At 40.8% G+C, this 15,786-nt stretch overlaps 1 protein-coding gene across 3 annotated transcripts in view; it reads left to right on the forward strand.

Moving 5' to 3' along the window:
• The first annotated feature begins 10,282 nt into the window (after positions 1 to 10,282).
• LOC131217189 (protein KAKU4-like) overlaps positions 10,283 to 15,786 on the forward strand; it is a 41,917-nt gene continuing 36,413 nt past the window's right edge. For 2 of the 3 annotated variants that reach the window (XM_058212003.1, XM_058212005.1), the window contains exon 1: positions 10,283 to 10,603. In XM_058212003.1, coding sequence (XP_058067986.1) covers positions 10,360 to 10,603 — 244 coding nt within the window. In that variant the 5' untranslated portion in view covers positions 10,283 to 10,359. The remainder of the gene's footprint in view (positions 10,604 to 15,786) is intronic. The other variant, XM_058212004.1, reaches the window with a different exon arrangement.

The following is a 15,786-nucleotide window of genomic DNA, read 5'->3' on the forward strand; positions in this document are numbered from 1 at the left end:
TACCTTCAATAATTACATTTTAGGTCCACTTGAGTATTGGATACGGCTCATTTTTGGCCTATCATCCTAAAATATCTCGGAAAACGGATGGCCCGGGTGGATTTCTCAAAAACATCACTTTGGCCCCACCCAGGTTTCCAGCGCAGGAACTTCCTGCGAAAGGCTTTCGCAGGAAATCCGCGTCCAACAGAAATTGTACACGTGGCCTGTATTAACTTAAATTAAACCGCGTGATTATGCGAGGAGCCATCGTGATATTTGGGTTTTATCCAAACCGTCCATCCATTTTTTCATGTCATTTTAAGTTATAGGCCCAAAAATGAACCACATCCAATGTTCAAGTAGACCACAAAGTGGGGATTAAAATTTCCACTGTCCAAAAGTTCTTGGGGCCACGGAAGTTTTGGATCAGCAGATCAGATGTTACGCGGGTAACACCGTGGTGGGTGTTTCCTAGACTACGGGCCCACCCTTGATTTATTTTTAGTACATCTACACAGTTCATCAACTTTTTTAGCTCATTTTAAGGCATGATCCCAAAAAATGAAGGAAATCCAAATCTAAAGTAGACTACCCCACAATTTTAAAAAATGGTCATGGAATAAATGCCATTAAAAACATCACAATGCCCACGTAATCCTAACCTTTGATTGTGGGCACCCGAGCATTGTATATTTATCATTTAAAACTATCCAAAAAAAACTGTCCACCAATCCAATAGTCAACTGATCAGATAATCTTATTTTTTAGGTCTACGATACATTCGCACTGGGTTCCATATATTTGGGCGGCTTAGTTTAACTAATTTCTACAAGTGCCTGCCTATCTTCCACACACTCTGCCAGAGTATCAAATACTATGTAGATGATGATACACGGACACTTAAAAGTTACTATGAAATTGCATACCTGCCGTAAAATAGTTAAATTAAACTATTAAAATTATCCCCTCGATTTAGATGAACAGTGAACCCAAAATTACAGTTAATTGATTATCTTAGTGTTGTGGTGGTGGACTTCTATTGGAGGTTAAAAATGAAAATTATATCCCATGGACGTTTTTCAATAAACCAGAGCCCATGAATCAGAGGTTAGGAAGGGGTGTACGCAAACCGGGCAAGGCCGGTTAGCTTAGTCAACTCGATTCAAAAAAGCTCAATTCAACTCGGTTTGAAGCTGAATTTGAGTCGAGTCGAGCTCATTTTTTGAGCTAAAAAATGAGTTCGAGCTGAGTTCAAGTAGGCCCTACCTTGATTCGACTCACATCGAATCCAGCTCAAATTGAACTTGGATCGAACTAGTTCGATGACTCAGTTGCTTTGTCATTGATGTTGCTCACTAAGTGTTTGATAAAATGACTCAACGAAGTATGGCTGGTAGTAAGGAAGGTATGTATATGAAATAAATACCATTTTTTTTCTTGGTTTTTCTTGATTTTTATGTCGCTTAGGTGTTTGATAAAATACCTAAAAACTATTGCTTTTGTTTCACATACAGAGAAATTTTGTAAGTGCAGTCCAGTATGGAAATGCCTCAACGGCAAACTCGACCCGATCTAGCCCAAGCTGCTAACCAAGCCGAGCCGAGCCGGCCAATCAAGCTCGAGGATCGAGCCAAACCAAATTTAAACTGAGGTCAACCAGTGGCCGAGCCTAGTCGAGCTAAGGCTAGCTTGACTCAATTCAACTTGATGTACACCCATAGTTAGGATTGCACAATCAATCTGATTTTTGAATGTGAGCTCTAAAATTTAGTTTAATTTAAAGTAAATGTGCACCAGCTGCATAATTTCAAAGTGCCTGAGTATCAATACAACGTAACAAAGCATCAAAAAGTCCTGCGTGTCCAGCCATACCACATCCACCTGCGGGACCACACTTTCCACGTGACATCTTGACTGGGGTTGTCAATGGGGCGGGCTCGGCCAATAGCCCTATTTGCCAATGGACGTGGATTTCCTGCGAAAGCCTTTCGCAGGAAGTTCCTGTGCTAGGAACGCAGATGGGGTCCACCGTAATATTTGTTGGGAATCCACTCCGTCCATCCGTTTTGTGAGCTAATTTTAGGAGATTGTACCAAAATTGGATAGGATCCAAGATTCAAGTGGTCTGTACTAAAAGAAAAAGTATTTAGGGAAATTCCTACCGTTGAAACCTCCCTAGCTTCGACAATGATGTTTGCATGCCATCCATACCGTTGATAACATCATTCCTACTGGGATGAACTGAATACACAAATATTATCACGATTCAAAACTTCCGTGGCCCCACAAATATTTCAACTGTGGACGTTTAATTATCACGTTTTCGGAGCACTTGAGAATTGGATATGATTCATCTTTGGCCTCATGTCCTAAAATGAACTCACAAAATGTATGGACGGTGTAGATTTCTCACAAACATCCCAGTGGGCCCCACGTGCATTCCCGGTGCAGGAACTTCCTGCGAAAGGCTTTCTTAGGAAATTCGCGCCCTTTGCCAAAACTCAAGGCATTTGGCACAGTGAATGTGGAGCATTGGCTCGCCTGCAAAAGCATGCGAGCATGCCATTTATGAGATTAAGATAGCTTAGGTATTACTCCACTCGGACTAAACTTCCTTTTGTCATGATGTGGTAGGATTTAATTCGACAACAAGCTTTTATTAAAGATAAAGCTGGATTGACCAGGCTCCCCTAATATGGCATGATTTAATTGGACAGTGTGTCACTATCGACAATAGGGATCGGAAGAGTACGTAATTGAACAACTTTCAAATATTCTTTTACAGCAGAGAATTAAGCGAGGTCCTGATGTGATGAGATTTGATTTGACTGCCAACGTCCCTTCGAGTTAAGGGCATGCAAAGCATGTTTGAAAGTGATTCAATCAAACTTAAAAATAAAAATAAATAATAAAAATTAGCTTGTTAGTACACCCCACTGTCAGTTCACACTTCGCTATTAGCCACCCCCACTAGGGATTGATACCATGACCTCAGTGTTGAAACGAGGTATCTTTCACTTAGTCTACCGATTGAACACTTGCTTGACTGCCATCACACGGGATTGGACTAATTAAATCTTGCCATAGCGAGGGCCTCTCTTCCTACCTTTCACTAGCTATATATTTGACATCAGCTTGCCATTCCCTTAATTCTTATAACATTAGCAATGGAGGGAGACTGTCCCAACTTGGGCAGCACCCAACCCGCATCATAGTGAGGTATAGTAAATGTTCTTTAGCCCAAAATATAAATACTCTGATTGGGCACTACCCTGCTAGCACAAGGCTTGGTGCAATCATAATGCGCCTGGATCTTATTTGATGGCTTGGGCTCATGCTAAGCACATTCCAAAGTTTTTTAATTGTATTCATGTGGGTCCCATTTTGTCCGCATCCTTCCATCTAATCAAATTCCGCCCTGATACATGCAAGGATGGTAAGTAGAGTTGGGCATCGGTCCGGATTGGATCGGATTGGGTTCAACTTGATCCGATCGGAAATATCAAATGGTTTGACCTGAACTCGATTCGATCCGAAACCCGATACATGATTTGCCTGACCCGAACCGTGTTTGACTTGATCAGAAAAACCGAGTTGGATCAAGTTGGGTACGATTTAAATCGTATAAATTTAATCCAAATGTTTCATGTAATGTGGTCCACTTCAACCTTTAATATATACCATTTTTTTTTCAAGGCCTAAAATGATATGTCAAAATGGATGAACGACTTAGATAAAACATATACATCAGGGGTGGGCCCCACATGGCTCTGAAAGAGCTTTCCATCTACCGTATTCATGTTTTTACCAGACGTCGCCGTGCACTACAAGAAATCTCATGACTTGCTTTTCCAAATCGGATTGCGTACTTACTCAATACGCTTTTATCGTACTGAGTAAACTCAGTTGGGACCATTGTGAATGTATGTGGTTTATCCACACCGTCCATCCATTTTTTCGAATAATTTTAGGCATTGATCCCAAAATTGAAGTGAGTCCAAAACTTGAGTGGACCATGCCACAAGAAACAGTGTGGAATAATGATTTCCACCGTTGAAACCTTCCTAAGGCCCACAGTAATGTCTATTTTCCATCAAAGTTGTTCATATGATCACAAAGACATAAATGTAGAGAAAACACAAACATCTGCTTGATCCAAAACTTATGTGGCCTCTAGGAAATTAATGGTAGAGGTTCAATAATACTATTTCATGTGGTGTAGTCCACTTGAGCTTTAGATATACTTAATTTTTGGTCTCAAGCCCTAAATTTATCCGTTACCATGGATGAACAGAGTGGATAAAATAAATAAATAATTGTGGACCTCATAGAGTTTACTCAGTACGCTAAGGGTACTGAGTTACTCAGCACACAATCCGCTTCCTTGCTTTTCACGCAAGCACAGCTTGCAGCCTTGCGCAGTTCTGATTTTGTATCAACATGAGCACGTTCAGTGGGTCTAATCATGGGGTATATGTTATATCCAAACCGTCCATCTATTTGGTGAGCTCTTATTAAGGCTTGAGATGAAAAATAAGACAGATCTAACTATCAAGTGGACCACACAAATTATTTAACGGTGAAAATCATTCTCTGCTACTATTTGTGTTGTGGTCGAGATAATCTTTGGATATTATTCATTTTTTAGATAATGTTCTATAATGATCTCTAAAAATATATGAACGATTTAGATATAATAAATACATCATTGTGGGGCCCATATAACTTTGATCTTCTTTGAATCATTCGTACAGCTTGGAGCTCGAGGAGCACAAACGCCGTACTGGAAACGGATGGGCTACTCACTTACTCCCCCTACCACTAGCCAATGGCCCGTGGTCAATGCTCCGTGGGCCCCACCATGATATATGTGTTTCAACTATGCCCTCCATCTATTTTTATAGATCATTTTATCTTATTTAAAAAGATGAGGTATATAGAAATCTCAAGTGGACCACATTGTAAGAAACAGTGTTGAATGAACGTTGGGCATTAAAAATGTTTTGAAGGATATAAAAGTTTTTGATCAAGCTAATATTTATTGTTTCCTTTCATATGGGTTCTTATGACCTAATCAACAGATTAGAAGTCAAATAAACAGTACAGTGGACCTTGGGAGGATTATAATGGTGGATATCCAATCATTATTGTTTTCTTGTGGCGTGGTCCACCTGAGATTTATATCACTATCATTTTTTTTATGAAGCCCAAAAATGATACGTAAAATGGATGAACGGAATGAATGAAACACATACATCATGGTGGGGCCGGATCGGGTCGGACCGAATCGGATCGGTTTAAGTGGGTATAGATCCGAACTCGACCTGAAAATTTTTTGGATCCGGACTGCCCTACTTGATCCGCACCGATCCAGACCATCGAATCGGTTCAGATCGAGTCGGATTTGGTCGAATCGGGTCGGATCCACTGGATCGGCTCAGGATTGCCCAGCTCTAATTGATAAGAATAGACACGAGATTAACAAAAATAAGTTATAACTGCGATTGTGATCCAACATTCAACGTACATATCTGTCCCAGCTAATGGGCCAACCTACCAGACGACGTACTATATTCATATAGTACACCAGGGTCATGGGTACCTATGAGGACACGTGATGGGGGCACACCGTACAAACAATTTACCTCTACAGCTAGGGGTGTCAATGGGCAGGCACTGGCCTGCAAAATCAGAATTTTGAATAGCAACCCGAAATGGTTCAAACTCTGTGCCAAGACCAACCTCAGGCATAGCCCATTGATAGCCCTACAACGTCTGAACACTAGGATATTAGTTCGCCAAGGGCCTATTTGGATTCGTGTATAGTATTGTATTATATTATACTTGGGTACTGTTCATGTATATATTGGACGGTTTTCAAAATGCATCCAAATCAATCAGATACTAATCAATGTTTGGATAAGAGGTATTATTTGGCATAGTATACAATACGGTATATAAATCAATGTTTGGATATGACGTATTATGTCTGCGTATTGTACAATCTTAATTGGGTAGGGTGGCCTGTTTGACGTATGAAACTTTCTGATTTATAGCCTAGATGATTTTCACGTTGAAATGTATCAAATGAACGGTCCTGATCTTACACTGCATAGGTACTAGATATATTGTAATCGTGCAAATTTCAAACTTTCATCCACTGCCGAATACAGCGCAATGAGTACGAAATATTGACGGCAATAGAACCCACTGACAATACTCTACCATCGGTTCGAAAATTTGGCTGGAGTTTGTATTCACACGCATGGGATTCAACTCTTATTCATTCCAATCCAAACACGATAAATGCCAGATTAAAACTTATAATACGATACAATACATCCCAAAATGCGTATCCAAACAGGAATGCAAAAGGGAGGTGATAGGGTGCAACTATAAGAACCCCAAACTTAGCATAGCCATATCACTAAACTACACGGGGTGGGGTGACATCCAACTCGGGTCTGCCCAAAATGTAGGTCCTAGCATGGATGACCAATATCTCAAAAGTGGCATTTATTAGTCAATGTTACCCACCTGGTTTGAGGCTACTAAAACGATGGTGGAAAACGAAAGTAGACGATCAAATAATAGTGGGCTCAACTGTAGAAGAAGGTAATAAATTAATTGCTGCATGAATCCATGGTAGAACTATCTCTTTATCAGACATGAATTATATTTAGGATGGTGCTAAATATGCTGGTTCAGTGCCAATGAAAAAGCATCATGTGCTTTATTATAAACTTACAACTAAAAAGTAAAATAGTCATTTCATTTTAGGCAGGAAGGTTTTATTTTTCACTTGGGTCCTGCTCATGGAAGCTCGTGTCTTTCAATGGAGCTAGACTGGGTGCCATCCTTCAGAATGTAATCCACATCCTTCTTTATAAATTATAGTTCAATCAATGCACCTAAGAGAAGTGATCACAAGAGGACTTTTATTTGGCATAAAAGTCACATCCCAAATGGCTCCAAAATTGGAGGTATAATGTTGTGATCATAACAAGGTGTGGGTCACCATAATGTTTATGAGAAATCTGCCATGTTAGCTCACTTGCTCATGTTAGAACATCAATCCATAATCAAAGAGATCAAAAACTCAAGTGGGTCACATGACAATAAAAAAGTGTGGAAAAAAGTGCCTACATAGAAACTTTCCCAGGGTGTCCATGATATTTATATGCCATCCAAACAGTTCACGATATAAATATTTTAATATAAACAATTTCGCTCCAGAAGTTTCAATGCTTCAATGATGAGCATTGAATCCCTATATATATATTTTTTCTTTATGGTGCGGCTCACTTGAGTAATGGATTTACCTCATTTTCAGTGTCATACCCTTAATATTATGTTGAAATGAATAAACTCAATGGATGTCACATGATCATGCTAACAGGATCAGTGGCGTTTGCAGGCAGTCAGCATGGCTGGTAGGTTTAAATCCAACATATTCATTAGAAACAGACCATTATTAAGACACCTAGCCCAATAATTAGGTTAATCCACCAGTCGAAGGTACCACAGTTTGCAATACATACATGACACTTAAAAACTGCTTGTCTGAAGCTTTCTAACCCACCGAGCTCTAATATTGGGCCCACCTGAATAGACGAAATTAAATGTAGGAAAAACATGCTTGAAACAATCAATGAATGAATCGGATATTAGACCCGTGTGCCTCGCCACATTTGTGGAGGTGCACGACTCTACACATGTGCAACAGTTAACAAACCTTTCAACGAAAATATAAATCTTCAATTTTATAAGAACTTTTGAAAGTTTGTAGAAATGAAACGACCTTAAGAAATAGGTTCTAACATAAACATATAAAAATATTTTTTAATGACTATTAATTATTTAAATGGCTTAGCAAACATGAAAGTCTAAAAAAGTAAATTTTAAATTTCAAATAGACAGAAACAACACACTTTTTAAGCAAAGCAAGAAGCTACCTAGAGCCTGTCACAGACACCGTTGCAATCCCTTTTACTTTCTTTCCCTGATTCCCAGCAGGCTAAAGATGGAAATAATCGATTCTCCATATCTTCGTGGGTTGGGAGTGCGGATTGGGTGAGACCCCGGTTCCACCAGGTAAGTATGTGATTACATCCAGGCCGTCTATCCGTATTGAAAGCTTATTTTAAGGTATGATCCAAAAATGGACCGTGATGCAGGAAACAGTGGTGATCGACCATTAAAAACTTATTGTGAGCCATAAAATCTTTGGATCAAGATTATATTTGTTTGGTTTCTTCATATAGGTGTTTCTGACCTTATCAACAGGTTGGATGGCAAATAAACATTCCCGTGAAATGTATGAAGTTTTTAATGGTGAGGATTTAATCATGATTTTTTTTCCCGTGGTGTTGTTTACCTAGGACTTGGGTTAGCTCCATTTTTGGGATTATACCATAAGATGAGCTTTCAAAATGGTTGGACGGTGTGGATTTAAGGCACATACATAACTGTGAGCCCCGCAGTCAGGGGTCCTACCCACCTCGGGGGATCCAGCGTCTCACCTGATACGCCAGACACGTGGGATTGCACTTGTATATGACACACGTGTCAACTGGAGTACAAGCGTGCTAGATCCAATCACATGGCCACAGCTCTAGGTGTGTCCAAATTCGGGCATTCCCGATCATCCGCGGGAGAACACAATGCACGCCAAATGTGGAGCGTTGGCTGTCCACTTCACTTTGCACGTGTAGTTTAATTGCTCCGATGACCCTGATTTTACCTGGACCGTGGCCCCATGATGAACGGCTAAGATCTCTAAGGGCCCATTTGGCTGGGTGGATTGGAAGGGATTGGAAGTTAAATCCTGGGATTGGCCGGGCATGCTAACAGACTGGGTGATCTGATCCTGGGATATAGCAATCCCATGGATCTTAAGACAATCTACTGCCAACACGGTCATTACCTTTAAATCCCATCCAATCAAATATGCTTGGGACTTGTTTGGTTCAAGGGATTGGAAAGGATGGGGAGGTTTAATCTAGGATTGGCTGGGCATGCCAAATCAACTTGATATGACAATCCCGAGTTATAGCAATCCCATAGATCTTAAGACAATCTATTGGCAACACCATCATTGCCTTGAAATCCATGCCATCCATCCTAATACCATTCAATCCCTTCCAATCCACCTGTCCAAACGGGCCTTAACTTGCTTCTAAAGGCCTGTTTGGCTGAACAGATTGGGCAGTATTAGAGTAGATTGCACGGATTTCAAGGTAATGATAGCCGCATCAATGGATTGGTGCAAGATCTATGGGATTGCTATATCTCGGGATTGCTACACCAAGTCTGTTTGGCACGCCCGGCCAATCTCGGTATTAAACCTTCTAATCCCTTTCAATCCGTCGGAACTAAACACGTCCCAAGCAATTTTGAAGAGATTAGGGTAGATGGGATGGGATTTAAAGGTAACGATGGTGATGTCAGCAAATTGTCTTAAGATCAATGGGATTGCTATATCCCAGGATCAGGATCCCGTCCCTCTTTGGCACGCCTGGCCAATTCCGGGATTTATCTTCCAATCCCATCCAATCCCAACCAATCTGCCCGGCCAAACAGGCCCTAAGTCGCCCGGACATCCTCAAGGACACCTGCGCGAGTGCACTTTAGCATGGCTGTTGGCAGTTTTATCATCCAGAATAACCGCTGGCTCCACGCGACTCTATGTCATCCGTTCCTGGCTCACCCTTTTTAGCCTTTTTATTGAAAAAGGAGGCTGGTGTCCTCACGACTACTTGAAAGTGTAGTCCACCTTTTCAAACGGTTATTTCAATAAGTGGGCCCAGCGTACATCATCCAACGTCGTTAAGTACCCTGGGCCAGACAATCAGTTGGACTCATCTCGACCAAGATAAAAGGTCCAACTCTTCACAACCAGCAGGCAAAAATTCCATCAATAAAAATAAGTTATAGTTGTGTGAGGCCCACCGTGATTTGAAAGTGCCATCCATCCACTCCGTCCATTAGATGTGACTTGAATGTCAAACTTCAATTCCAAAAACAAACGTGATCCATAACTCGAGTGGGCCATACCAAACAGAACAACGAGGAACATTGGAGAGGGAAACATAAAAACTTCCAATAGAAAGTGGGTCCACCCTGACATGTACATCTCATCCAAACCATTCATCAAGTGCACCCCACCAAGATGAATGGACAAACTAAAACTCAAGGAATCTCAAATTTTAGAGGGCCACTAATGGGTGGGCCCCATAGAGGGTTGCCTAGAGGTGACTAAACTCTCGAGTGGTCCATCGGACTACTGAAACGAATCGTCCCAGACCGCCCTCAAAAACTGAAGAAAACGAAAGAGCCCGGATTTTCCACTTGTCTGCAAAATCTCTCCATCTCTCCATGTCTTCCTCGGTTCTCAGCCCGCGCCGTACGGACGCGACAGGTTCAGGCGGTAAAATCCTCCGAGGAAGGCGTACGGCATCCCGTCCTGTCTCTCCATATCTCCGCCCCAATCCGCCTCCTTCGCGGCCCCAAAACTCCACCTGGTTTTCCGGCCTCTTCTCCGGCGCCGGGAAACTGCTCTCCTCCGTCTTCCGCCCTTCGCCCTCTCCGCCGCTGTCGGAGTCCGCTTCATCAAGTTGCGGTCAGTTCCCCTTTATTCGACCCTTTTGGTTTTCATTTCGGTGGGATTTGCGCATTTTAGGGTTCGGTTTTGTCGGTTTTACGGTTTGGGATTTTCTTATTTTCTTTGGGATGCGGAAATTCAAGAAGCTGAGCTTTTTTTTAGCATACATGATCTTGTATTTGGATAAGGGCGCATTTAATTGCATCAAATATGATATTTCAGTCTAATTTGGTGCAGAATGTAATGAAAATTCATGATATTGGGTGCAAAAAAGAACCCCAAATTGTTTATTGGAACTTTTCTCCGATGGAGTTGGTCAGAATTCAAACTTTTAAGATTCAAACGAGTTGCAACTCGTCCAAGTTGAAGAGTTGGCCTCACTTGACCCAGTCACGACTAGACTCAGGACTGAACGAGTTGGTCCGAGTTACCTAGTCTTAAAACCATGATGGTAATTATGGTTACCGAAATGAGTAATTGTAGGGCCCAGATGCCTCATAGTGTGAATGGTTTGTCCTGATACAGATGGGGCTGATGATTTGGCAACCAGGACCACCAATCTGATTGGTCTAAAAGCTCACATTAGAAGAGAACTCGAGTATGAATAAGGACTTCATCATGCTAACCCGTTATCTAGTCAATGGGGTAGTCAACTAGATTATCTAGGATGATGGACCACAACATCAAGCTTGGTTTGAAACCTAGTGTATCATTACGAGCTTTCCTTTGGGCTGAGATTGTAATATGCGAATGGATCTCACAACACGAGGCTGGTTGAATCGTTAAAAAAAAAACAAACCATAAGGCTGGTTGAATGTCAAAAACATGTCTAATAGCCCAACTTCTTTGTTACAAGATGGAACTTTTGACCTTATATCGTTAACACCATCCACCCTACCCCGTTTGGCTCCAACCGAACGATGGACTCCTTTGGGTCAACACCTCTCATTTAAAGACAAATATTACCTTATTGATCCTTAATGCACATATACATCATGCTCTTTGGATCTAAGAATTGACAAGTATCCTCAGTTACCGTCACATTGGTGGAACACAACTAATTATACCCTAAATCCCTAGAAACTAGGATTCCATCCAATCCATTGCCTTTAATGGATAATCTCAATGCCCCTTGGACAAAGAGATGGGTAACTGAGCCATCCAGGTCACCATATTATAATATGTTTAGCCACTTTGCCGAGCTATAGACCCTTAGTTGTCTGGATAGGCACAATGCCTTGGGTTTGTTCAATGCCCCAGACTAGGATAGATAATGTGGGGAACATTTTCACACCGGGCTCGAGTGGGGTGGCACGTGAGATGCATGGGCACACTCAGGGTAGGTGGCCTGCGGAGCCCATGGATTTAGGGCCCGTGTGAGGCAGAACTCATGGATTTGGGGCATATGAGGGGGCATAACCCATGGATTTGGGGCCTGGGCTATGAGATAAAGGGATTAATTCGCCATGCTCTATTAGTTCGAGCTTTTAGAGCAAGTGGTTGATTGTCCCGCATCAATAGATTTGTAGGCCCATTAACCTACTATAGCTAATTAACATGCACATGACTATACGGTAGATTGAATGGACTTTATGAGTTAGAAATGGTTAGGTCTCACTCATCATATGTGAAAGATCAAAGATGCACTAATGATCTTTAAAAAAATGCACTGATGACTTGTCCATAACTAACAATTCACACAAACATATAACAAGATTTGCATAGATCCTAATGGAACGAACAAAACATTTATGTTTATAATGATCATATCGGCTGGTTATCATACCATCTAGCATGTTTAAGTATCTACTATAGTAGGCCCATTAACCTACTATAGCTAATTAACATGCACATGACTATACGGTAGATTGAATGGACTTTATGAGTTAGAAATGGTTAGGTCTCACTCATCATATGTGAAAGATCAAAGATGCACTAATGATCTTTAAAAAAATGCACTGATGACTTGTCCATAACTAACAATTCACACAAACATATAACAAGATTTGCATAGATCCTAATGGAACGAACAAAACATTTATGTTTATAATGATCATATCGGCTGGTTATCATACCATCTAGCATGTTTAAGTATCTAAAGATGCACTGTCACCATAGAGGAAAAAAGAGTCTTGTGGACAATACACAAACAAGCATGCTTAGGAGAAGCTATACATACAATGATAATGGGCTGAAATGCATGTAGTGGGCCCACTTTTTGGTAAATCCAATATGGCTAGAGATCCCTAGGTCTCAAGCGTGCATGTGGCTATGCATGCTACACTGTAGCAGTGGGCATGAAGGTCGTTGCATGAAAGAGTACAATACGAATACTTATGCTACATCATTGTGAAAACAGAGGTTAACACTTGCCACGAAGTCAGTTCTTGGGCGTCACAATACAATGTTTTTCTCAATAACAACAATGGGTTATCTAAATCAAGAGTGTTGACTAAAAATAGAGAATTCAGAATCGTCAAGTGTCTATGGATCGCTGCGGACCCGCTAACCACACATTATCTCCTTATGGGGTATTGCATTAGTGGGAGTTTATATAAACAAACATTATAATTGTGTACACATTCTAGTTGATATCAACTCTAGTTGACGATTATGTTTTTATGGTAATATACCTTTTGTTCATTGTTTTCATTTGTTGTGCATATATAAGGTAAATGAACATAATAGTTTGACTTTAGTGAGGTATAAGGCATTTCTTGGTAGAGATGGTAGGACTTCTTGAAAGTATGCTTGCGTGATTGCACTTAGCATGGAATTTTCATACCACACACCCATATTGTAAGGATTCATGTTGCTAAGCGTGCTCATATCAATGATCTGATTGCCATGGTTCCATATTAATAGTCTTAATGGGCGATGTTATTCATTGTAGTTCTCATGATCCATTATAAATATCTAGTAATGTTCAAACTCGTAAAAAAAATATTAGAGATGCCTAATCCATTATATAACACGACACCACATGACCCAAGTGAGTTAATGTTAGTAATTGACTCAAGTAATGAGTCGTATGAGGCATTTGTATCCAAAATCCCAGATTGTGGGTTTGGACGGTTCAGATCAACATGATCAGTGATCAGTGAACCCTACACTGATGTGGTCATATGAAACCATCATAGGGGGCTGGAGTACTGTACCATCTTTTGATAAAAGATGTATAATCGGCTGTGGTTGCTCTCTCTCTCTCTCTCTCTCTCTCTCTCTCTCTCTCTCTCTCGGGGAAGAGAGGCGTAGAGGGGAGGTATTGGTCTCATCTCTACTCACAATCTTGAGTCGGAAAAAGTTCCATCGATTAGATCTCATAAAGGTGAGAAGAAGCGGAAAAAGCGACTACTTTTATCATCTTCTCTGAGCTCTAGTTATTGTAGAACATGTACATGCAATTTTACCATTTTCCATCATTGGGTAATGGATGATCCTTTAGAGCCGAGCTGAGTTTTATAGTATCATGCAAATCTCGCATATATTGTTGTATTATATAGATAATTAAGTTTAGGTTGAATCACAAATCTATTCCATGGTTGAATTCATCAAACAGTCGTCCATCTAGTTGTCATCTTTGCGTCCTACTGATGGAGTTAACCATTGATGCCAACACTCAAATATGATAAGCATGCTCTCAATGGCTATGGATGCACGGTCGATGCTTTTCACAAAGGTGAAGGTCCAACCCACCTTTGATTTCAGCTTTCGCTAATTTTTCCTTTTTGGGCCGATGACCCTTTGTCTCATGACCAGTCATGTGATTTTGCAGCACAAGTTAATCTCTTGGAGAGATTCGTACAATTGTGGTATTTTATAATCATGGGACTCCTATTCTTAGTTGAGCAATTACAAAGATGTGATTACATTAACATCTTTTAGTTATGTTTCAACAAGATTCTAAGGTGACTTCAATACTGATGTCGTTCATGATGGGAATTTCCCTTGCAGCATTAATGTGACTAGGTTCGACTTTGAGCCTCATCATAGTTTTGGGCCTAGTCTTTTCTTTGGCTAAGTTGTCTCGTCTAAAGTTTACAGTTATCAATTGTGGTGTTTGTCCATTTTCTACCCAAAACTAAGGAGAGTTGTGATCATATCTAGTCCTTTTTAAAAAAAAAAAAAGCAACAAATTGAAAACTGCATTAATAAAAAACGGAAGGGAATACAAAGGAAAAGAAAAAAAGAAAAAAGCAAAAGAAAAGGGGGCAAAACTGCTAAGATAGCAGAAGAGCCCTAGCTACCTAAAAAGCTAAAATCATAATTTGTCAGGTCCTTAACATTAACAGCCCATTCGATCACCATCTTTTTCGCCCTAGAACCCATAGACCTAATGGTGGAAGACTTATCATTGAAACATCTCTTGTTCCTTTCTTACCAAACAGCCCACCAAATGACAAGGATGGCCATGCGCTAAATGACGGATTTGATCTTCCCAAGCTTGAGGCCATTCCAAGAGGATAGGAGCTCGACAGCTAGAGGTGGGCATCGGACCGAGTCGACTCGGATTTGGCCCAACCCGATCAGGTCTGGATTTTATATGTCCCAACTCGAACTCGGACAGAACCGGGACTGAGTCTGGGTCAGCTGACTCGGTCAGACCCGAACACGTGCTGGTCTGAACCGATCCAAGTTCGACTCGGTCAGAAAAACCGAGTCGGATCGGATTGTGCAAGGTTCGGATCCGATTACATTTTAATGGTGGGCCCCACAGAGCTTTGACATTAGCTGCGGCCTACAAATGTGTCAAGAGAGGCCAACCAAAATCGTGTCCCGCGCAAATTCCACAACACGGTGCTCATTGGTTGGTGATAGGTATGGACCATTCAGTGGTTCTTAGCATCGGCTAGTGAACCGTTGTGCAAAAATCAAACCACACCGTAGGCTGAAAGCTGCCATTTGGGATGATCCAATCGGTACAATCTGTTGCAGTGGTCCATTTATGTGGACCCACAAATGTACAGTCCAGATCATCAAGCTGTGGAACAATATGTATGGTAGATGGGCCACATAAATTTGTGTGTCCTTCAGAGTACTAAATTGTAACCTCTCAAATATTAAAAACATTGAAATAATATATAAAAATACATACTAAAAAAACAGCACTAATTAACTATAATTTTAGAATATGAATTAATTAAATTTATTAGAAATATACGGCCAGATTATGGCATAGTCGGCAAATTATCAATTTTTAA

The sequence above is a fragment of the Magnolia sinica genome, chromosome 10 (genome assembly GCF_029962835.1).
Source record: "Magnolia sinica isolate HGM2019 chromosome 10, MsV1, whole genome shotgun sequence".
Taxonomy (NCBI): Eukaryota; Viridiplantae; Streptophyta; class Magnoliopsida; order Magnoliales; family Magnoliaceae; genus Magnolia; species Magnolia sinica.